This window comes from Lissotriton helveticus, chromosome 7 (assembly GCF_964261635.1).
Source record: "Lissotriton helveticus chromosome 7, aLisHel1.1, whole genome shotgun sequence".
NCBI lineage: Eukaryota > Metazoa > Chordata > Amphibia > Caudata > Salamandridae > Lissotriton > Lissotriton helveticus.
Window position 1 is genome coordinate 1329597367 of NC_136068.1, and position 25629 is coordinate 1329622995.

The following is a 25629-nucleotide window of genomic DNA, read 5'->3' on the forward strand; positions in this document are numbered from 1 at the left end:
ACTCAAGATGGCCACCACCACCCACATGGCCAGTCCACATCAACAGTATACCCCAAAAAAACGAAAAACACACAAAAATCACCACAATCCAATGCCATCTAGGATGTTTACATTAAAGAGACCCCAAAGGCAGACTCAGTCCATGCACCACTCACTACCCCTGGGCAAAAGGCCCCAACAGCAGCCCAAAAAAATCGAAAAAAACCACAAAATTCAGCACAATCACAGGCCATCCATGCCCTCAATGATGTTTAAATTCAAGAAGACACTCCACAGAAAGACTAGGCCCATGCACCACTCACTACCCCTGGGCATAATGGATGAAAGCTAGGCAAAATGGGTGCAGGCCTCAGACACTGCCTGTCTTCAAAATGGCCCATTGCACCCCAAGCACATGTGCAGGGCCTGCCTGTACCAGCACTCAAGATGGCCACCACCACCCACATGGCCAGTCCACATCAACAGTACACCCCAAAAAAACGAAAAACACACACAAATCACCACAATCCAATGCCATCCAGGATGTTTACATTAAAGAGACCCCACAGGCAGACTCAGTCCATGCACCACTCACTACCCCTGGGCAAAAGGCCCCAACAGCAGCCCTAAAAAATCGAAAAAACCCCACATAATTCAGCACAATCCCAGGCCATCCATGCCCTCAATGATGTTTAAATTCAAGAAGACACCCCACAGAAAGACTAGGCCCACGCACCACTCACTACCCCTGGGCATAATGGATGAAAGCTAGGCAAAATGGGTGCAGGCCTCAGACACTGCCTGTCTTCAAAATGGCCCCTTAGTCCCCATCAACAGTACACCCCAAAAAAACGAAAAACAGACAAAAATCACCACAATCCAATGCCATCCAGGATGTTTACATTAAAGAGACCCCACAGGCAGACTCAGTCCATGCACCACACACTACCCCTGGGCAAAAGGCCCCAACAGCAGCCCAAAAAAATCGAACAAAAAACACAAAATTCAGCACAATCCCAGGCCATCCATGCCCTCAATGATGTTTAAATTCAACAAAACAGTTGTATCATGCACCCATAACTAACCCTGGTCCTACTGGATACTGTGGCTACCCACAATATATTTTATTTAATGTTTTGAAAAAGTTCCAAAATTGTAGTTGCAGCAACTGTAATGCCCCAAACAAACTTACTTGTGAAAGTTGATTTCTAATCCAAAAGTGATCCAAAGAAAGTCAAAAAGGGCCCCAAATACAAATATCCAGCAGCATCCACAAAAAGTAATCCTTCCAGGTCAAGATCCAAATGAAAGTGACCAGCACATGAAGAAAGCACTGGGAGGAGCCTGCTGGACAGGAACAGGAAGTTGGAGACTGTGGGGCACTTCTTTCCCCCCCCCCCCCCCCCAAAATGGACTCCTTGCAAAAAAAAGTGGAGGCAAATGTCAACCTGAGGAGTTATTCTGATAAAAATCATCATTTCCAGAAGGTTTATGCTGCTTGCTGGTGGATTTCTTGTGCAGAATTGCAAATTTTGCAATTTCGCGAGTGCGAGATTGTTGCTGCCCGCCGCATCTACGTGTTCGCAATTGCGAACTCTCGCGATGCGTGCTGTGCAAGGTGGCAAGCCGCGATGACTTAATCGCGGTCGCCATACTCCCGCGGGATCCAACAGCAAGATCCAAAATGGCGCAGCACACGCAAAATATGGAGAAAAACAACTCTGCAAACGCTGAATGACGGTAAGTGAACGCCGCGCGCCGCAAAATTGTATCAACAAGCAAAAAAAATCCGCTGCGTGCGAATTTACAAATTTTCGGCAAATTCGCGAGAGTTCGCGGATTGCGAATTTGCCGAAAATCCGCAAATTCGCAAGCGGAACGGATTTTACGCCCATGGGTTTCTGGCATTCCAGCCGTCTTCAGCCCGGCTTGCGCGAATCCAGTGGCAAAATGAGCAAGGGACTCACGTCTGAGCATACCCTGCCACACTTATGGCGCCCAAAAGCGGTACAAAAGGGGGTGGTGATGAACGGAGCATCTGAATCAATCAAACACTCACACCCAGTCAAAAGATCTGGGTTTAATCCATCACCGTTCTTTAGCCCACTCTGCCACCCCAGTTCAGACATGGCTATATGCAAATCAGTCTGACCCTGTGCCTCATGGGAACAGTCCTTGTTCACTGGGCCACTGGATTCAAGATAGCCTGGCTGATGAGGATTATGAATCCGAAACCGGTCCCAGGATGCTTGTTTCGGTCCAGGGAAGACATGGCTTGGCAGTTCGGGCTGGACTGTTCCCATGAGGCACAGGGTCAGACTGATTTGCATATAGCCATGTCTGAACTGGGGTGGCTGAGTGAATTAAAGAATGGTGATGGATTAAACCCAGATCAGTTGACTGGGGGTGAGTGTTTGATTTGTTCAAACGCTCCGTCCATCATCCTCTTTTGTATCGGTTTGTTCGCCCTAAGTGTGGCAGGGTATGCTCAGACGTGAGTCCCTTATTCACTTGGCCACTGGATTCAAGATATCCTGGCTGATGAGGATTATGAATCCGAAACCAGTCCCAGGATGCTTTTTTCCGGTCCAAGGAAGACACGGCTTGGCAGTTCGGGCTGGACTGTTCCCATGAGGCACATGGTCAGACTGATTTGCATATAGCCATGTCTGAACTGGGGTGGCTGAGTGAACTAAAGAATGGTGATGGATTAAACCCAGATCAGTTGACTGGGGGTGAGTGTTTGATTGGTTCAAACGCTCCGTCCATCATCCCCTTTTGTATCGCTTTGTTCGCGCTAAGTGTGGCAGGGTATGCTCAGACGTGAGTCCCTTGTTCACTTGGCCACTGGATTCAAGATAGCCTGGCTGATGAGGATTATGAATCCGAAACCGGTCCCAGGATGCTTGTTTCCGGTCCAGGGATGACATGGCTTGGCAGTTCGGGCTGGACTGTTCCCATGAGGCACCGGGTCAGACTGATTTGCATATAGCCATGTCTGAACTGGGGTGGCTGAGTGAACTAAAGAATGGTGATGGATTAAACCCAGATCAGTTGACTGGGCGTGAGTGTTTGATTTGTTCAAACGCTCCGTCCATCATCCCCTTTTGTATCGATGGTACCAACACAGCAGAACACCAACATCCCACCTCAGACAATGCTGCTGGCTGTGCTGCACGTGTTGGCCTCTGGTACCCTCCAACCAACAACTGCCTGCGTCGTAGGAGTCACACGGTCAGCCCAATCCAAGTCCCTCACAACAGTCATGGATGACACCATCAGCTTGGTACCACACTATCTATACTTCCCCCACACTGCGCAGGAACAGCCGGAGACCAAGCAAGGCATCTACACCACAGCTGGCTACCCGCATGTGTTTTGGGGCAATTGACTGCACACATGTCCTACTTGTGCCCACTGGCAACACTGCACACAATAACCGCAACAGAAAGCGCACGTATTCCATCAATGTCCAGGCAATAGCGGACCACCAGGGAATCTCCACCAATGTCGACGCCAACCACTCAGGCAGTGTGCATGATCCCTACATCTTACGACAGTCTATTATCAGCCAGAGCTAGCAGGATGGCACCCACGGAAATGACCTGCTCGTTGGCAAATATCAAATGAACACACCATACACCTCAACTCCACAATCATGCAACTTACAACTCTGGGAATGCACATGTCACAAGCTCACATAAAACATGCCAAATAACATGCACACCCACCAGACACGACGGCACAACTTACTGTGGGAACCTGGGACAGCCATGCACAAAAGCCATCAACTGCATGGCACCTCAGCCACACAATAGCAGACTTTGGGAAGAGGTGGGAACAGGCATGCGCAAAGGAGGCAAGTGACCCATGAATAAGAATGTACACAATGCCAAGTGTGGCGTGGATGTGCTGGCAAGACAGCAGTATGTAGACCACACACATATCCATGTCGACATACACCAATGGTGTTTGGAGTGTAGTGGACAGTGCATGCAACCATGTCACCTCAGCAAGTGGGGAAGATCGTGGAAATGTACCTTTTTTCGTTCCCCCCGTTAGCGTGAGGGGAGTGGGATGGCAGCTTGCAGCGTAGGGGTGTGAATAAAAGGCACGTAACTCTGGGCGTGGTCTTCTTCCGGAATTCCCAATGTGACTGCCAGGTCGGAGCCTCTCACCCCACCACAAGGCTGTCGCCGTGAGCGGTGTTGCCTGCGACCCTGTGCGCCTGCTGCACCCCGGGACCCTGGTCCCCGAACCAGTCTTGCCCACCCCTGCGCACCCAGGCCTCAATGCCCACCTGCCGACACCGGCGTGTGTCAAAGACGGCCTACCATGTGCCGGGGCAAGGTCCTAAGCCCGAGGCACGCTACCCTGGCAACCTGCTAAGACCATCACGTAAGGCCCGCAGTACTCCTTTCTCGGTGATGTACTCTACCGGCATACACAGCGGACTAATAGGTCACACATTTGGAACTGATTTTTGATTACACTATGGCAGAGAACAATATAGCAGATTTTATGTCACTATACTCCCTTCGATGTGGTGCCACCAAGTCTCCGCATAGCATTACAACCACACATGTCTGTGGGCCCACGTGGGCTACTGCCCTCGAGCCACACAGCGCTCGGGTAGGACACACAATTGGAACTGAGCATCGATTTTTCAGCGGCAGAGTACATATCATTGCACGCAAGGAGAGGTGTAAGAAGATTACGCATGGCAGTCAGGAGGCAAAAAGGAGCATCGTTATGGAGGTGACCAAACACTACCGACAACATGCCCTGGTGTCAATTACTCTTTGCATCGCGAGCCAACGACACGTGGCTGTGGGCCACTGCTGACCGCAGCCTCTGGCCTACACTGCGGTCAAGTAGGTCACACATTTAGGACTGACTCTTGATTTAGCAAGGGCGGAGTCCATATCATTGTACCAGCATCATCACAGACTGCATCCCCTCTCAGCCCCGGTGCCACTAAGTCTGTTCTCGGCATTCTCTGGTTGATCTTTGGTGGCGTCTGAGTCTATGAACTAGGGGGTAGTCTTCATCCTCATGTAGCTGATACCGAATTGGTGGTGGAAAAGAGGCTGTAGCATTCCACTCCTCCATTTGCTGCTTCCGGAAGGCTATTGCCCTCTGCATCATGCCCTGGAGAACACCTTCCACTGCACCCTGCAACACTCCGCCACTTTCCCCATGGGCATCGTCGAGGACCCACTCAGTCCGTGTGGCCCTACCTCAGTGGACCGAAAGTCACCATCCCGTGGCGGTGTGCCTGCTCTGGCCGCTGCACATCCGGGGCCACTAACTCTGTGCAGCTCATGTCAGGGACCCTGTCTAATTGAATATTGGATGGCCTCTGAGACGATGGCCTTGGAGTCGTCAACGGCATGTGTCTGTGGTCCTGTGCTGCCCACTGCCTCCAGCCTCAACTGCGGTCCACCAGGGCTCACACATCAAATCGAGACTTGACCGGCCCGGACATCGCATCACCACAGGAGGCACAAGCCACCATCCCCAGGACCACATCCAACTGCCATCTGCCAGAGTGTAAACAGTCATATTGGCAGACTAATGGAGTTGCTCACATCTGTCTTGTTCTTTTTGCATTTGATACCCTGCTCAGCACTCAAGGTGCCACTGGCTCAGTGCACCGCAACCCATGGACCATTACTGATTGAGTTTTTTGCTGTGGAGAGGTTGCGCAGCAAAGTCGCCTCAGGCAGTGTGGGAGACCTGGGACGATGATGAGGAAGATGATGCAGGTGTAACACACCCCACTGCAGCTGCATCAGGTATATCCCGAAGGGACACAATCCTAGACAATTTGCACACATGAGCGGGTTCAGCTCTAGTGCCCCAACCTCAGTGAACGGCAACTCACGAATACTTCTGTTTGCATATTGGGTAACCTGTGTACTTGCTCCAGTTACCTCCATGTTGCTCAGCAGTTGTCTCTGTTATGCTGGTGTTTTCAGTTTCCGTTTTGATGGTGTTCACTGTTCAAGTTGTTGCCAGCTCAAACCACTCCTTGCGAGCTGGCTTACACTCACCCCACACACATCCAGCACAGGCGTCACTGCACATGTGGCCCTGCCGATAAAGGGGCCCGGCGCACATGCCCGTAGCCAGTTCCACATACTATCCGAGTGTGTCCCTGTGGTCATATGGTATGCATGGGGGCCCTGGGCCCTACGACATTACATAGAGCTGTGTACAGCGGATGCAGGGATGTCACCGCAGGCAGCGGATTAGAGCTTGGACATGTAGCTTTGTCATCACCCACTCAATACCTAAGAGGAGTGGACTGGGCCGTCGTACTCAGAGCCGACTTGGATGTGTGAATGATAATTGCGTGCCTCTGGGAGTGGTTCTGTTTTGGAAATGTGTATATTAATGTGTCTCTGTAGCAGTGTGGGTCTCCTTTGTGGGGTATAGGTGGTCCCTGAAGGGTATTAGACACTCAATTGTGGGTTAGTTTATGGTAGTGTTCTGTCACCTCTGTGACGCTGCTCTGGTTTGCCTGTGGACTGAACCTCGTCTTCCTCTCGCTCTTCTCCTTGGCCTTCCCTGACCCCGTTGTTCCTTGCTGGTGGTCCATGGGGCTTGTGGGGTTCGCGTTCACCTCTGCACTCGGTCAGGGTGCTTCCATGTTGCTACGCACTTTGAATTGCTTTTGGTGTGTGTTTTTGGTTGCTTTTATAGTGCATATTCCTGCCAGACGTGGGGGATTTGTAGGCCTGCTGCTGCTTTCCCCTGCTTTTTGTATCGCGATTGCCCTCATTGCAACTTTTTTTGCGTTCGTGTTCCGCATTTTTGAGGCTTCGCATTGGCTTTTTCGCTGACATTTGATGCGTTGTTGGGGGCCTATCGCATGGTGCCTCCATATTGTGAATACTTAGTTAACATTGCATTATTTTCCCACGATTTACTGCAATATGAAGAGTTGCATTAAGCTCAATTTGCGGTACTTATAACACATTCTTGAGAATATCCCCCACAATGTATTGCCAAATGTCAATTTTGTTTAGGACCAGTAAACGTGAACTTTGCACTGGCTCAAAAAAGACTGGTTCACTTTGCTTGAGGCTTGTACAAGGTTCCCATAGTCTGCTTTGACCTAACTGCAGTAGCCTGTCTTTAACTGTACTCTGCTGGTCTGTACTTCAATGAAGCACGTATCTTGTTGAGGCCCTGGGGGTGGGCGGCAATTCAGTTAAAGAACAAGCACTTACAGTGCAATAGGTCTCACATTTGCGAGAGGTAGAACTATTGGAATTGTAAATGATAATGCCTTTTATTAATGTGTTTATAAAACCTGCAAGTGGCGTTTACGCACCGCTTACAGGTTTTGTAAACACATAAATCAAATTATCTATTGGCATTGTAAATGCCAATAGATCTAACACTCGAAATTGCGAGATCTAGTGCACTGCAAGTGCTTGTTGACTGTTATTTCATTTCCTGGTAGGAATCAGTGCCAGACCGGGAGCTAACAGCAGCTGCAGCAAACTTTATCACCCCAGAACACATACTGCATGTAGCGAGCAAGCGTAGCTAGTGAGTTTAACCACTGAGATGGAGGGTTCTCCCTCAAAGAAATCTTTGTAAAGAATTGCAAATATGGCGCATTTTAAAACACATTTTTCATTAGAGAAACTTGTCCAATCATTGAATGGTTGGATGGATATTGTAGACAGTGCTGCATTGCTCAATAAATGAATAGTTGGATAGAGAGGCGTGGGTGGATACATTATTTCAAGAATGCATAACAATGAATACATACTTTTAGCTACATGGAGCAAATGGTCTCACTGTACTGACCATGGGTGAGTGCTCTGTTTTGTATTTTGGCTTCCACATTAAAACATCACACTCCCCAAAAAATGTGATCAACAATACTTGCATAGTTTGGATGTATTTAACAGTGTACGGACGTAGCACATCGAAGAATTAAACACAAGGCATTACGTTGTGATCTAAAATGAGAGGAGAAAATCATGTAGTGGCTCAAATGCACAATTTGAAACCAGGAAACCTTGCATCAATCCCCGCTTCTGCGTGATCACGTTGTGTGATCCTAGGTCATTACTTTTTCACTGTTCCCCCTTTTCCTTCATCATATGACAGCACTTTGAAATAAAGCAATTCAGAATGTGCACTGCATAAAAGAAAACGAATATAATATTACTCCACCAGTAGTTACTCCATAGACCATGTATAGGGGGTAAAAGACAACAGACTTTTCTCTTGGTTTACTATTAGCATCATCTTCAGGACGGTTGTGGCACCATAAATATTTGGATGTTCATGATTAGAGTCTGTCACTTCTAATAACGGTGTCTCAATGCAGTGGTATAGTTTAGTACACTAAGCTGAAATGCATTGCAAAGATATTATTATAAAGAAATACATTGTTTGAATTTTCAAGAGTATTTATCGTATATATATGTAATAGACTCTCTGAGCCAAGCAACGCAGATCCATGATCCCCCACTCCTCACAGTCCTGAAGGTGACCTATGCTCGTGGTGACCCTACAGGAGAGAGGAACCACCCAAATAGAAACAAGCATTGGCATAGCCAATGGGTCTCGCCTGTGGGACCTTATAAGTTTTTAGCCATGCAGCACATTATTCTGGGTGCTTAACATTTACAGGTTTTACTAGGTGTAGCACTGGGTGGGAGATTGCAAGCAAAACAAACTTACAACAGAACACACTGGAATGTGCTGAGTGAGCCCATGGAGGGCGCACAACCTGCTCACGGTCACACTCGGCGTCTGCATGCAGCTCCTACCCTCTGTAGCCTTTGCAAACCCAGGCAGACCCCCATCAGGAAGAAAATGTCAGGGATGGAGAAATGCGTGATCTTGGTTTAAATGAGGGGGCTGAGTGAGAATGTATAGGGGCCTCATGGGTTGCCATGACCAGGTCACAAGACAAGCAGGCCCGAAGCTTAAACCCAGTCTGAGCTCGGTCTGCTTACGGGCTTCGCCGCCATTCTCCGACAGCTCTTTGAGCAACTTAAACGAGCAGAGGGAGCTCCGACTGACTTCTCAGAATAGGAAAGAAGGCAAAAAAGAGGTGTCTCTTTTCTGTCTGCCTCACTCATCCACTCACACTCTTTGTGTTTTCACACACTCGTGCACAAAACAGAGCTTCCAAATTAGCTACCTCTAAACCACACACAAAGGGTGAAATAACCCCATTAGCTCATCACAAGATCGGCTAGTAAATCCTTTTGCACTGCCTCAGAGAGGGGATAGTGCGTGGAATCTCTCCTTTAGCTTTGGGGGGCGGAGGAGAGTGTGCGTGTGTGTGCATGTGTGTGCGCACGTGTCACTCAAAATAAGGGGCATACAAACAATGTATTCCCTTATTTAACAGTTTCCTATAGCACAGTCACACCCAATAGAACACATTAGGTAAGAACCATTTTGTAGAAGACTTGAATAAGAAATTAGAATAAAACAGACAAGAGTAAACAAATCAATGTTTTTTTTTTTTTATAACCTTTATTTGTACAAAAAGGATATACAGGTCAAGGCCTACAACAAAGCTGGCCGGCCACAATACGAAAAGCAGTCGAAAAATCCAGAGAGAACAGTACAGAATCAATCATAAAGGAGCATGAGCAACACAATCTGAAAAAGGGGGAGGAGAAAAGAAGATCTAGACGGCCAGCAAACAGGAGCAAAGAAGGTTGATTTTATAATATAGGGATAAGGGGTATGACAGGCTTAGTGTCAACATAGAAGAATCCGGAGTCCCCAGATAAACCATTGGTAACAAGGAGGGGAAAGGGCCATAATGCAGGAGTGTCAGCACTGTATACATCGGTATGAAAACAGGTGCAGTAAATACAATCAATATGCAATTATTAACAACTTCGCCCGCCCACCACTCAGAAGCACATCAGAACCAGGACAGAGGGGCCGGAGGAGTGACTTCACCAAACCTAGCCCATCATACTAACCTTGAAGGAGAAAGAAGGGGGGGGAAGGGAAGGGGGGGGAAAGGGAAAGAAGAAAGGGAAAGAAAAACACAGACGAAAGAGGAGTGCCGCGCAGAAAAAGCGTCCCGTAGCGAGGAATACAGAAGAGAGCAGGAATATTAGCAACGAGGGGGGTATGGGAGTCGCGACAGAAAGCAGCAGAACTACAAGAAGAAGAACAGCGACAGGACAGACCCCACCCCAATCACGCCCCGGAAGGCAGGACAGACGCAGCACTCCAATAAAGAAACACAAAAGGGCCATAGAACTGAGGAAAAAGAAACATCATAGAAGACCCATCCCACCCATCCCACCCTGCACCCCTGCAGAAGGCTACGACCTACCCTCCAAACAACGTGCCTGTCGCCCTAAACCTGAACCCGAAATGCAGTAGAGAGAAGAGAGAAAAGGAGTAAGGAGACAAAAAGAAGGAGAGAAAAAACAAAGAAATGAATGGGGGAGGAGCAAAAGGGCATAAACAAATACGGTCGGCCACAGCCCTCCGCCCAACCGTAATCATATTACGTGTGAACCAGAACGTCACGATCTCGAGCGCCATAAAAACTGACAGGGGGGTCTCCCACAGCGCCATGAATATAGACAACTGCGCCATGAATCCGTACACCAATAATCCACCGGGAGTCGTGCATCTCACCCCAATCCTTTCTTAACCGCAATTCCCACCCACCACATGACAAATTGAAGTGAGCAACACGATGCGAGGCAAGCACACAATTGAAAGAAAGTACGATCAAGACATAGACTAGGGAGGGCAGTCGATCTGCAAGTGAACAAAAGTTCAGATAGAAGGTTCAAATGTCTCAGCAATAGCAACACAAACAGCAAAAAATAGGAGTTCAGTCTCGTAGGTCGGAAAAGCGGTGGTGTACTTGCAAAGGAAAGAGACAACCTCGTCAAGGCAGCAACAGGAAGCAGTCCACCATATTTCTCAGGCATCCGGGGAGGAACGGGCCTCCGCTCTATATCCAGGTCCCCTAACTCCAACCATAGAAGAGCAGGAAGTTCCAAAGCCACCGGCCCACAATCCCGTCGACGAACAGCGGCAGCAACCCCCATGGCGACCGAGGGGGGCGAGGCAGCAGCATCACCGGGACAAGAAGGGGCCATGAAGAAGCGTCCACCCAAGATGGCGGCGGATCGCAACGAGTCTCCAGGGGCACCGGGGGACAAGGACGCGTGCCAGGATCGCAAGGCACCAAGAACGTCTCCAATAGTAGATTTTCGTGCACACGTCCAAACCCCCGTGCAATCCAGTGACCTGAGTCCGCCATCACGAGGAGATCTACAGCCCAGATCGTCGGCAGCCATTTTGTAAGTTAAGCCTCCTCACCACCCTCCGCAACTCTCGGGACAGTTCACAAATGCAGGACTTTACAGATGTCCCGGGGTCCCAGCAATAGCGGCCTTGGCGCAAAGAGGAGTACCGCCCAACGTGGGGGCCCGCCCGTACCACCACCGGCGCTCCCCACGAGTAGAGTCGGAGCGCGCGGTTCCAGGGCCACCGGACGGAGCAGCGGCGGGGGGTCCCCTTCACGCGATCAGTCCCCGGAGCATCGCGCCCCGCACCAGCCCCACGGCCACCAAGGCAGGCCCGGATCCGGGTAACCGGGATGCTCGCACAATGGCTCTCACCAGCGGTTCACTCTCTCGGCCGGGGCCTGCGGTCACAGCAATGCCTGGCCGGATCTCATAGGCGAGGCCCCGGTCCCAGCCCCACGGAGGCCCCGGTCCCTTCGGAGGGGCACAACTTCGGATTCTCAGCTCGCCGGAGCTTCCAGGTCAGACGGTAAGTGAGAGCGAAACGTTGCAATCAAATTTCCTCGAAAACGTGTCGTCTCTGGGCAGGATATGCATCAGGATCTACAAGTCAGGCCGGAGGGCTGACGGAGCCGAGCTAAAAGGCGACCATCACGCTCGCGAGCTTGGCTCCTCCCCCAACAAATCAATGTTAAAAGCAAAGATAGTAGCACTCTGGAATCTCGGAATGTACTGCTATAGACACATCAGGACTTTCATACATTTATTCAATATGAAGCTGCAATAAGATAAGGTTCTTAGATGGGGGAGGGCTGGGAGCCATATTATAATGTGATAGCAACACTTTTACCCAGAGTTCTTCCCGAGGTTCGAGCTGGGGGCTTCCGTCTTTGCAGCTCGAAGTGTTGGCCACCTAAAATCAGGGGGCACCGGGAATTTCAGGTGCAAGGCGAAAACGGATGAAAGACAGAGCAAGGCAAAAGTGGCTGTTGAAAGAAGGCTGAGGAGAGAGACTGGGAAGAAGAGAAAATGATGAGAGGGGCAGGCAGGCAAGAACATACCCAGAGAGTATAGTGAGGTCAGGATAGTATGAAAAGAGCACAAATGAAGAGAGGCAGCGGTGGAGGGAAGATGTCAACTTGGGAAGAATGGAAGGAAATAAGCCAAGATAGAAGGAAGAGAGAGGCCGGTGTGCAGAGGAAAGAGAAGGGAGGAAGCAGTGATGGAAAGGAAAGACACAGGGAGGGAGGATAATAGGAGACAGAGGGAGCGAGCAGGATAGGCGATGGGAAGATGGGAACAATAAGAGGAACAGGGTAAGAAATAAAAGGAGAAAAGGGAATCAGAGGAGGAGAGTGGAAGACCATGGGCTGTGAGGAACTGAGAGGCTGAGAAGGGAAGAGGTAGAAAAGCGTAACACAAGCAATGCAACAAGGGATGAAAGTAGCGCACTGCCGGCAGTGAGAAGAGGTCTCAGTCACAGCAGCAGGGAGAAAGTGAAAGCGAACGCGCTATAAACAGCGTACGCGACTTAGTCGACGAGGTGAGCCCGCGAGTGGCGCGCGTGCGCTTGGGAGAGCAGTCTGCTAATTTTCAAGCACTGCACTCGTGCTTGTGGCACGCCGCTGCGCGCTCCCGCAAGGTGGATGCCGCCATAAGCACGAGTGTATGTTTGAAAATGAGCAGAGCAACGGCTAAAGGCCCTCCTATGTAACACATGTGTGCTGCGTAGGCGAGACATAAAAAACTGTTGGTGTTGAAACACATTCCAAAATGCAACCAACCCTCACCTACAGTGATATCAGACACCAGCCTGCCAGCCCAGTAGGAAAACGCCTGATGCTTGGTAGCACCGGTCTTGGCCTCAGGGTAAATTAAGGATGTGCTTGCTCTTGACACTTTTTACCTCCATATTTTGAAAACTGGATGCTGAGGATTTAAATGTGTGACAAAACACTTGCACACACTTGATGTGTGGCATTGTGCTGATGTGATGTGTTCTGTTGAATTTTGTGCTGAATACCAGCACTGGGACTTTGTGTTTTAATGTGCTGTGTTTTGTTTTGACTGATTTGTTGTGCTGTGTTCTGCTATGTTTCAACTGGGTTGTTATGTCGCTTTGAGAATGTTATTGTGAATTGTTCTTTTGTTTACTTTAAACATGTTAATAAATGCTGCTGCATTTCCAGTCAAAGCAGCACATGCTTTGAAAGTTTCTATGACAAACAACTATTTACCACTGTCTACGGTGGTAAAGTTATGCTGCTCCAGGTCTTTAACTGCTTAAATTACAAGTCAACTCTGGCCCATTTCCCTCCTGGACTCTCTTGGTAAAGTTGTAGGCCGCTTGATCCTGGAGAGATTGCGGGTCTGGTCTGAGGATAACAACATCATGACAGACCTTGCAATATGGTTTCCGGGAGGGACTGGGCACTGTGGAGCAGGCTCTGAATATCTCCCTTCTAATTGGGAAGTATGCCCAGGCCAAGAAAGGCAATATCCATTTGGTCTATGTGGATCTGACCGCAGCCTTTTACTGTGTCTCACATTCAAGGCTGTGGTCAATCCTAACAGAACTGGGAGTAGAACCTCCAATAATATCCTTCCTACGCGAGCTGTACTCGGGAGCATTGGCCAAGGTGAGATATGGGGTGAACGGGGAGCTTACTCCCCCCTTCGCAGTCACAAAGGGAGTCAGACAGGGGTGTGTTCTGGCTCCCATCTTATTTAACCTTTATACAAATGGTCTCGAGAAGGCCATGTTAGAGGGGAGTCAGGACTTGCCAGTAATCGCCCGTCGCCCTATTCCTGCGTTACTTTGCGCGGACGACGCGGTGATCATGGCGCGAACCCCAGTACAACTTCAGATCCAGTTAAACTCCTACTATAAATTCATGGCTTCACTGGATTTAATGATTAACATTTAAAAAAAACCCTTGTTATGCATTTTGGTAAAAAGACATCCAAGAAAAAATCGATACTTATTGAAGAAGCTAAGTTGGACTACACCAAGACATATCCTTATCTAGGTATTTTATTTGATAATACCTCTTCTTGGAAATTGGCCATCGTTAGTAGACATCTTCTATTTTTAAGAGCTACTTCTGCCCTAATTGCCTTTGCCCGTAAAATAGGGAAGCCTCCCCCAAAATAACTTATGCAAATATACTATGCTAAGTGTCATAGCGTAGCTGTTTATGGTGATGGGGTGTGGGGCTACGTACCTGTGGGCATCTTGCAGAGGGTAGAGAACAATTTTATTCGTTATCTCTTGGCCGTTCCACAGTGTTCTCCAACGTTTGCTTGTCATATCGAATTGGGCATGGATTACATTGCTGATTATATAGTTATCCAGCCAATATTACTGTGGCACCGCATCTGGTCAACGGAGCAGTGTAGCTTAACTCGTGCCTTAATTTCAGGTTGCTTGGGTCTAGACAATTGGTCAGATATTCCGTGGCTGTCTTTTGTACACAATTTTCAAGGATCTGGGTCTTTCTATATATTTTAAAGAACCTGCGATTTTAACTACCATTACAAGAAAGGCCTTGAAATTGCTATGTCTATCACATTTAAGGAAACTACGTATAGCTCAAGAAATTAATAAAGTTTCCAATCGTCATAGTTTAACTATTCAATGTACTCAGGGCATCCAGACGTATCTCACCTTTTGTCTGACCAGCTATGAAAAATATTTGTTGACACGGTTTAGGCTCAATATGTTTTTCCGTCTGGTTACATTCCCAAGGAGACAAGATTGGTCAACTTCTATTATTCGGTGTCCTTGTGATGGTATTTCAGAACAGTCTAATATTCACGTATTTCTGTTCTGTAAATTCTACGAACTACCACGCAAACGCTGGATTATTCCAATTTTGTTATCCCAAGGACTGAGAAGATGCCGCCCTGCCCTTATGGCTTTACAAGATTTAGACACAGTATCAAATGCCAAATGTATAGCTATGTTTCTTAAAAACAGCCTGAAAATCCGGTCCACACATGATTAATTATAGTGACTGAAAATTGAACCACCCATGGCAACCATGTTTGATATTACACAACTAGCAGGCGGAGTCCAAACTTTTTATCTAAACAACTGTAGTTATGAATGACTTTATCATGTCAATCTACATATAATGTTTAATACTATTTTTATTCTATCTTTATGACTGTACATGAAATTGTATATTATGACTGCAGATTTTATGATTTTACCTTGTCTTAAAATCGAATAAAGCTTTCTACTACTACTACAAGTCAACTCAAAACTGCAGGAGAAACTAAGGGGCTCATTTAGCAGAGTCTAGTGGAGAAGATACTCTTTTTTCCACAGAACTCTCGGTCCACCTGCTTGATTAAGACTTGGGTGGACCTCTAAGTTTACGTCAATGAAGTAAAATTTACTTCGTCAGCATAAACATTCCTCTGAGCATCCAAGGGAGTAAGGGCCATTGGAGGTAAGCTATTGAAACATCCGCCTTATTACAGTGAGTGGTCGGATGAAGTTTTTTCAATGTCTGTAATTGGCATTAAACTAGCATGGTGTGGGGATGTCGTACGTTTTTTAAAATTTTTGCTTTTATTTTTGCTTTTGAAAAATAAAAAAACACTAGAAGTTTGACAACTGACGGTCATGATTGACAGAGTGGCCCACTATTGCCAAACCGGAATGGGAAACCCCCAACAAATTCAGGTGTATCGGAACTGCTGAGACACAATTGTCACAATTTGAGAATCCTCCAGCAGATTGTCATAGGAATGGAAGGTTGGGCGGTACATCAGCGTAGTATAATCTGATTCATGGCAGCGGTTGTATTGCGATCAGCACCAGAGGTGAGGTGCGTGCTCCGCTTCGAGCGAGGCAGCTTCATGCGAGGCAATTGCATATGGGAACCACCTGCAAACATATAGTGATGTCATCGGGGCTGGTGGACATCTATACATTTGGAGGATGAAGAAAAGGAAGGGTGGGAGACATAAAGTTTTCTGCCACCCTGTCTATCTTTACTCTGTCCACCAGACCCTAAACGAGGTCCCGAGTCATAACTTAATAATAATAATAATAATAATAAATATTTATAGAGTGCCTGGTTACACCAACTGGTGTGTGCCCGCGCTATGGTGAGAGGCGACCGCACAGAGCTAAAGTGAGAGTGCAGGGATTAACAGTGACCTATCTCAGCACGAAAAAGGTGACTTTTCAAGTCCTTCCTGAACTTGGTTTCAGCCTCCTCCAGCCTAAGACTCATAGGGAGTTTATTCCAGTTTTGAGGGGCCAGGCGACAAAACGATCTGCCGCCCATCCTTGACTTTGAGATCTTAGGGACAGTCATCAGACCCGAACCGCAGGATCTCAACTGCCTCATGGGCACATAGTGAGAGACCAGGTCCGCCAAATATGAAGGACTCTTGCCTTGGGAGATGCGATGGCACACACATAGTGCCTTAAACATCACCCTCTCTCTGATAGGGAGCCAGTGGAGCAACAGCAGCGCCCTCTTCGAGGAGGCCTTTCTGGGTAGCATGAGAACCAGCCTAGCCGTGGCATTCTGCACACATTGGAGCCTATTTAAACATGCCCCCGTCGCCCATAGATACAGTAAATTGCCGTAATCCAGGTGGAAAGTGACCAGGGCGTCCACCATAGTCTTCCTGGCCGACGCCGGCAGCAGGTCCAAGGTCTTACAGAGGCCTTTTAAGACCCCAAAGCAGGAACCTGCTACCCGTCTGGACTGATACTCAAAAGAAAGCTTAGAATCAAGCCACATGCCCAGGTTCTTCACCTGATTGCTTGGTATGGGAGTGGGACCCAAGGTCTGAGGCCACCATGCCGACGACCACACTGAAGGGGTGCGCCCTACAATCAGCACCTCGGTCTTGTTACCGTTCAACTTCAAGCAGTTGTCCGACATCCAGGACGCCAATTCCTGCAGACATGCCGTGAAGTTTGTGGCCGCCGAGTCCAGATCCTGCGTAAGGGACACCACCAGTTCAGTGTCATCGGCGTATGACACAACCCTGATCCCGAACCGCTCGGCGATGTTGGCAAGGGGGGGGCCACATAGAGATTGAAAAGGGTCGGACTCAGGGCCGAGCCTTGCTGTACCCCTTGACGTAGCCTAATGCTCTTAGAATAGTGGGAGCCCTGTCTCACCTGGAAGCTACGCTCTGCCAGGAAGGAGCCCAGCCACTTCAAGGCAAGACCAGAGATACCACCCGCCTCTAGACGCTGTAGCAAGGTGTGATGTGCCACAGTGTCAAAGGCGGCACTAAGGTCCAGCAGGATCAGGGCCACTGTCTGCCCAGCACCACCCTCTGCCTGATTGTTTCAATGGCATATAGCAGTGCTGTCTCGGTGGAATGACCAGCCTGAAAGCCCGATTGAGAAGAGTGGAGAAGATGGAATTTCTCCACATGCGTCGTCAGTTGGTTGTTCACTACTTTCTCCGCCACTTTAGCAAAGCAGGGAAGAAGAGAAATAGGACGTAGATTATCGAGTCGCTCAGGGCTAATATGAGGTTTTTTGGGCACTGCTTCTTTCCAGCAGTTGGGTACCATGCCAGTACCACGCCAGATAACTTAACACTCCCAGTGCACACTTTATGTAATAAAGAGTGGGCACAAGGGAGACAAAGTGCTTGATAGAAAAGTGGCTCCAGTTTTATAGTATTGTTTGCACTATTCAGATAGTCTTCAGTAAACTGCTCTTTCTTTATCATAACCCACTTAAGTGCTAGTCTCTAGTGAAGGACAAAGTCACATTTTCACATAACTGCCACCTCACTCACCCTTCGATTGTACTGAACATTTTTGGCGATCTTTTTGATATAGAGGATAAGGTTTTATCTTCCTCAAGCATAAAACCTAGAGGTTCAATGGGTTAGTATAATCACTTGTGTGTTTAAACCTCGTGGAGGCAACGGTGGACAGACAGAATTAAGGTGGTCTGGAGGATTCAGCCGAACTCTGTCTTTCCACAATCCCTCAGAAAAAAGGGTATATCACCAGGAGTAGGAGACTGGAACTGATTTTAACCCAAGGGCCAGTTGCCCTTATGTCAGCAAAAACAGAAAAAGACCTGCACTCCTCAATTACCTATATAGATTAAGTACAACTTGGATTCACCCGTTCTCTGGCATCACCCAGCGTTCTGCTAAGGAGCATCAGTCAACAAAAATAGGAGTACCTTTTAGCTAGCTGCTGATAGGTGTTCAATGGCACAGAAAGCAGCAAGTGAGCCAAACACCAAAGAACTAAGACATGCAGGCACAGCAGCACAATGCAATCTGGCAATTCAGTCCCTCAAACAGCTATCTTTTTTTGAAATACTGCAATATGCAGCGATAAGGCCACATAACGCCTGCTGCAGAAACCTCTCAACACCTGCAGCTTGCAGTCTTTCATGATTTCATGGTTAATACGATGAATACAACTGCCTGTATGTCAATTCTGATAGCTGTTATTAGTGGTAGTAGTAGTAGTAGTAGAAGTATCATTGTTTTCCATTACTGATAACATACTTGTAGTAGTAATAGCAGCAGTGGTATTTACCATCATAATTAATATTACAGTAACATTATTATTTATCTTGCAACCATTATTTTTGTTTTGTTTACAACCACCATTAGTATTAGTTTTGTAAAGAATTAAGTAGGTCTACTGTTGTTGTTATTAATAAGTAGTCGAAAGTAAGGTTATGATAATAACAACTATAACATACAGCTAACACAGCTGAACAAAAAACTATAATGAAGAGTAGAAACAGTTTCCATGCAGAAGTGAACATAGCAGTTAGAGTCAGATCAGGGCACCCTTTCTGAAAAGTGAAAAATATGTCTATTCAAGGCCTCTTACGGTACCTACAGGTGAGACCGTAGTGACTCTATTGGGCTCCATTCTGACCACTATGCCTCTACCATCACCTTCATCGAGAAAACGGTTTGACCTAGACATGCTAAAGATAGTGGACTGGAACTACGATGAATCCTCGTTCCTAAAATACCGTAATAAAGTGCAAAACACTGATCATAGGTTGGCCTTGTGCCTAATTGAGGCCAACACCACATCCAAAATGAAACTTCCATTCATCTTGATCATTAGGAACATGACAAACTATTATCACAAATAATAATTAACATGAAACATGTGCCACAATAGCAAAGATGTGTGCAAAAGAATATGCATGACTATTAGTACTACGTATACTGAAATCTGACTAGATCTTACCTTCGATTTGGAGATCTGCTTGGTAATCACCATAGGAGTCTTTAGTTTTCAGATAGAAGCAATAGGTTCCTGCATCACTGTGCTGGACGCGGCTGATGAGTAGATGTGCAGTGTTTCCACTCCAGGTGACCTGTAATCTTCCATCCTGGGTGGGGGACGTCATTTTCAAACATATGTTCGTTTTACACGTGCTTGTGTTGTCACATCCTACCATGCTTTCATTTTTAAGGTCACTGCCTGCGCTGCACGATATCTCTGCATTTGTGCCACATTTTCCAAGGATCGTTCCACAGTTAATCGGTTCCCCGAATTGATCTGAAGGAGAGAAGGATGCATTGAACATGGGCACCAAGTCATGCTTCATTGTGAGTTGGGGAGCTCTATCGCGACTCAGCGACATGCTATTGCCCTCAAGTGAAGGCATCCATTTAACTGAACCAGCCTGAAGCAGTCCTGGGTGTGATGTGCAAGGGAAGGCTGCCTGCTACTGCCCTGATCATGATTCGATGCTGCTGTGACATAACTGAGTGGGTAGCAATTTATTTTAGGTGCATAGCTTCCAGTAAAGTAGAATTTCCACATTCACAAATATACTAAGGGTGGATTTGTGTGAATTCATATGCAAGTTCACCCATAAATGCTCGTGAGCAATCACAAATATTTTGCGGGTTTATGGACTTATGGGGCAATGGCGAGAACATCACACATACCTGCATCGTTTTTTGCGGTTTATATTGGGCGAAGATAGCAAAACGTAAACCCTGTTCACTTTTTAGGTAAATGATTGTGAGCTGGGATTGGGGAGTGTTGTAGTGAAGGTAGTACCAAGTTTCCTTATATTTCTCATCCGGTTAGGCAAGGGGAGAAAATGAAGAGTATCAGAAAATCACATAGCTATACTTGGATTTCCCTTGTTTTTCTATATAGAAAGGGGAGCTAAATAAATTCCGAGGGTCACATGCCTTCCAACTGGACGTAGATGAAAAGAAGGACATTGTGGGTCAGAAATTATACAAAATGTAACGAGTTTATTTTACATACTGCCAAACCCTGTGGTAACCACTCCGTTAATAACAAATGTTAAAATCCAATTCAAAGTACTTTTTGCCTTTTAAAATATATATATTTACAGTTCAGAATTCAAATCAATAAAAAAAGATTATTTAATATATCGCTGTTTACAATGTACACACATTGAAATATAAAAAGAACATCTCTGACAAATATACAAATGGACACACTGTATATTACGAAGTTTTGTGGATTCAACAATGAAAAATACCGAAACGGAGGAAGAAATAATACGAAGTAATAAAATGAATAGTTCTTTTCAAATGAAGTCACATGAATAAAGCTTCCTCTATGAGAACCGCATCATTACCACAACAAGCATTAACACACAAGATCATGGATGTACACCTTTCCCTGAATACAGGGGCCACACTTTTGTAGTTTTCCTTACTTTGCCATTTTGTGTGAACACCCAGGTTAGTTAAGGACTTAATCCATTACTGGTTAAAGTTTTACCACCAGCTACTTTTGTAGAGTCTAAGATGGAGCTTCAAGGCAATTTATTCCCAAGAACATGTAACAAACTACAATGTTCCTGAATATACGGCATTAAAGCCGCCTGATGCAACTACTTAGCAAGAGCTGAATTGCAAAATACTTATTAGTAATTCCTCTCGCTCGTGCATAGCAACAAACTATAGATTGAAAAGATCCTGCATCATTGTGGCTTTCACTGGAAAACCGCAGAGCAGACAAAGTGCATGTTGCCACTGTCAATCTGCAGTTCGATCATCCCCCAAAATAACCATATGAGAGACACCCGTAAGCCAGCAATGATATAACTTTACCCTCATATGTTATTTTTAATGCCCTATTGTCCAACCTACGTTGGCACCGCGACAGTGCCATTCACGATAGCCTATTATCAAATTAAATCACTGGATAATAATTCATTTACCCATGTCTGGGCAACTCCATCAACTTTACATGTATTATTACTGCCAGCTGCAGAAAACACCTCCTTACATTGGGTGTGCTTAAGCTTCTTGCCTACTGATGCAAACACTGATTTCTTTTTCAACTCTGGAAATGATGCATCCTTGCTTCGGCCAAAATGTATGAACAATGTAGATTTTCCTAGTATTTATGACGCAAAGTCTTAATTTTATTAAAGACACGGAGGCGAGTATTATGCTTTCTAATCTTGCTTTATTAGAATAGCAGCCAAGATAAGCAATAAGAACTACAGTTCCCAGAGGGCCAGGAGAACTGGGCCATGGGAACGTGAAAAAACGCGAGAGTACAGTAGCCAATGATGTAGGACCTAACAGATAAAGACACTAACTGACTGCGCAGCTTCCTCTTTTCGCTGTGAGCAAGTCATAAAGGGTCAGAGAACAAAGAATAAATTAACAAAATCAAGGACAGAGCCAAAGTCCAGGAACATAAGTCTTGCATCAGAGGAATCCAAGGGAGAAGATCGAACAGAACACCAGGAGAAGGATCCGGAAGCACTGGAAGTGGAGGGCGTGGAGGCGATGACCTCAGCAGACGAAGAGTAGAACTCCTAGGATGAAGCCGGAGGCAAGGCTGGATTTGCTGTAGGGAGGGAGAAACACATGTCAGTAATGTTGCGGCGGGATAATACTCGCCTCCGTGTCTTTAATAAAATTAAGACTTTCCGTCATAAATACTAGGAAAATCTACATTTTATGACAAGACCGGAGGCTCCTATTATGCTTGTTCAAAGCATATTAACAACATCAGAAGCCACAGTATGAATAGGTTTACAGTAGAACATGCGAAAGATACTGTCATTGGACCAATCTGCCGATCTGAGAATGTCCTCCAACCTGGAGCCAGACCAAAAGGCTTTAGAAGCCATGGCTCCCCTGGCCGAATGAGCTCCAAAAATGGAGACATCAATTCCGGCAAGAGACATGACCCAACGAACCCAACGGGCAAGGGAAGGGGAGGAGACAGGGAGATGGGGTTTGCGAAAGGAAATGAGAAGTTGAGAATGAGAGGGCGTTCTGAGATCAGCGGTCCTTTGTTCATACACTTTTAAGCATTGTCCAACACACAGTTTGGGCTGAGCGGGGAAGTAAGGGTAAAACACTGAATCCAAATTAGTTTTAGTGCGTCTGCGTATGTGAAATAGTACACCTGTAGGAGAAAATTGTCGAGCAGAAACATCTAGAGCTTTAACATCAGAAACTCTCTTAATGGAAATCAAACACAGTAACATGGTAAGTTTGGCAGATAACATTTTTAGTGAAAGAACAGAATTGTCAGGCCAAGACGTAAACAATTTAAGAACAACTGTAACATCCCATAAAGTAGTATACTTAGCCAACGGTGGTTTTGCACATCGAACTCCTTTCAATAAACGACAAATGAGAGGGTGAGCACCGACTGGTTTACCATCAACTTGGGAATGGTTAAGGGAAATAGCTGAACGATAGAGATTTACAGTGCGATAAGCCTTACCTGCACTTGCCTCAGAAGCGAGGAAATTAATGACAACATTCAGAGGGGCTGAAATGGGATTGAGGTCCCTTTCCAAACACCAGCTTGCCCAAAGAGACCAGGCGGATTTGTACGCCTTTGAGGTGCCGGGGGCCCAAGCTTGGCTGATAAAGAGCGAAGCCTCTTGTGAAATGAGGACGTTAGAAGGGGAAGGCCGGAAACTTTCCAGGCCGACAAGGTCAGAGTGTTGTCTAGAATGAGACTATGTCGATCGCCTTGAGGGTTGAGTAGGAGATCCTGGAAGGAGGGAAGAAGGACTGGGAAATCCACTGCCATTTCTAGAAGGGACGGAAACCAAACCTGTGCCTGCCAGAAAGGAGCTACAAGAACCAGGGACGAAGACTGGCGACGAATTTGAGACAGAACCCTGTTGATCATCAGAAAGGGGGGGAAGGCGTAATGCAGATGACGAGACCAATCCTGGAGGAAGGCGTCTGTCGCCAAGGCCATAGGGTCCGGACGCCAACTGTAGAACTGGGGCAATTGGGAGGTGAGACGGGACGCGAAAAGGTCGATAGAGAAAGGGCCCCAAAGATGTGAGAGGGAGAGGAAAACGGATGGACAGAGCTTCCAGTCGCTGGAATCTCGAAGGAACCTTGAGTGCCAATCGGCCACAGAATTGAGATCCCCTGGAAGGTACTCCGCTGACAAGGAAAGGTGATGGGCGAGGCAGTATTCCCACAGGCTTTTCGCTAAGTCCGCCAGAGGCTTGGACCGGGTGCCGCCTAAATGGTTGATATAGCGGACCGCAGAAACATTGTCCATGCGTAGGAGGATAGAACATCGAATCCTGTCCTTTCAAAGGCTTTTGATCGCAAAGGAGCCTGCAAGCATCTCTAAACAGTTGATGTGCAGCTTGGACTCCTCGGCGGACCATGAACCTCCAGTCGAGATTGGTCCACAACGGGCGCCCCAACCCGATAGGCTTGCATCGGATTCTAAGACAAGATCTGGGGCCGTGGCGAAGATAGTCCGGCCGTTCCACGCATCTAAATGGTCTATCCACCATTGGAGCTCGGTGCGGGATTCGGGATCTAGAGAAACGAGATCTGAATAGGCAAGACCTTGTCTGAGGTGTTTTATATTCAGACGTTCAAGAGCGCGATAATGGAGAGGACCGGGGAAAATGGCTTGAATGGAGGATGATAGGAGACCGACGATCCTTGCCAAGGACCGGAGAGATAAGAGAGAGGACTGAAGAACGGAAACAATTTCCGCCTTGATTTTGGAAACTTTGGAAAGGGGGAGGCGAAGAGACGCCGCTGCAGAGTCCACCAGGAAGCCCAAGAATTCCATGGTCTGAGATGGAATGAGAGAGGACTTGTCCGTGTTGATGAGGAAACCCAGGTCGGAAAGGAGAGTTTGTGTCAAGAGCAAATCGGAAAGAAGAAGATTCCTGTCGGAGTTCATGAGGAGGATGTCGTCCAAGTAAATTATCAATCTGATGCCAAGGGATCTCAGATAAGCGACCACGGGTTTCAGGAGTTTTGTGAAGCACCATGGCGCGGAAGATAAGCCAAAGGGAAGAGAAGTGAAGCAGTAATTGACACCTGCCCATTGGAATTGGAGAAATTTCCATTGGGATTGATGAATAGGAACCGTGAGGTAAGCGTCCTGAAGGTCCAGGCGGACCATCCAATCGTGTGGGCGAAGGGTGTCTCGAAGGTGTAAAATCGTTTCCATTTTGAAATGACGATAAACCACAAATTGGTTGAACCACTTCAGGTTGATGACAGCGCGGAGTTTCTTGTTTTTCTTTTGAACAAGAAAAATGGAGCTTAGAAAGCCGGAGGAGTCGAATGGAAAAATTTGAACTGCCTGTTTTTGAAGAAGAACCTCGATTTCTGTTGAAATCAGAGAGGTCATGAGAGTGGAAAAAACGAGGGGGGGGGGAAAGGAAGTTTGAACGGGGGGGGAGAGAAATTCGATCAGGTAGCCTTGTACGGTGTTTAAGACCCAGGGATCTGAACTGAGAGCGCACCATTTTGGAAGAAACAGTTTTAAGCGACCCCCCACAGGAGGGGAAGAAGAAAGGCTTACCTTGTTGTCTGGGGTTGTTGTGACGATAGTTTCCTTGACCTCTGCCTCTGAAGCCACGGCCACGTTGGGGATAGAATTGTGGCTTGTAGTCTTGATTGGCATGGGAAGCACCTCTGGAGCCTTGATTGTAGGGACGGCCGGAAGAGCGGCCCCTGCCTCTGCCGGCCCGTCCAAAAACCCGAGGGGCGAAAACCTTTTTGACAGTTTGTTGGGCTTTATCCAAAGAAGCGAAGGTGGAGACAAATCTGCTGAGGTCACGGACCAAGTTGTCTCCGAACAGGAGACCATTAGCTTTGGGACCAGGATCCATAGGGGCGAGGTTGGAAAGCTTAGGATCCAGTTTGATAAGGAGACCTTTGCGGCGCTCATGGGTAATGGCGGAATTTGCATTGCCTAGGAGACAAAAGGCTCGCTGCGCCCACATGGAGATCTCTTCAGCCGAGAGTTCCGAGCCTTCCAAACGTGCGGCCTCCGCCAAATCAAAGATGCGGGCGAGAGGGCCCACGACATCCAGCAACTTGTCTTGACAAGTGGACCAGGCTTTGTCGACCCCTCTGCGAGGGTCCTT

General features: G+C 47.2%; 1 protein-coding gene across 2 annotated transcripts in view; it reads right to left on the reverse strand.

Moving 5' to 3' along the window:
- The window catches only part of LOC144770266 (uncharacterized), a 447122-nt gene that overhangs the window by 114245 nt on the left and 307248 nt on the right, over window positions 1–25629 (reverse strand). For both annotated transcript variants that reach the window (XM_078654643.1, XM_078654644.1), the window contains exon 4: window positions 19482–19796. In XM_078654643.1, the coding sequence (XP_078510769.1) occupies window positions 19482–19796 (315 nt within the window). The remainder of the gene's footprint in view (window positions 1–19481; window positions 19797–25629) is intronic.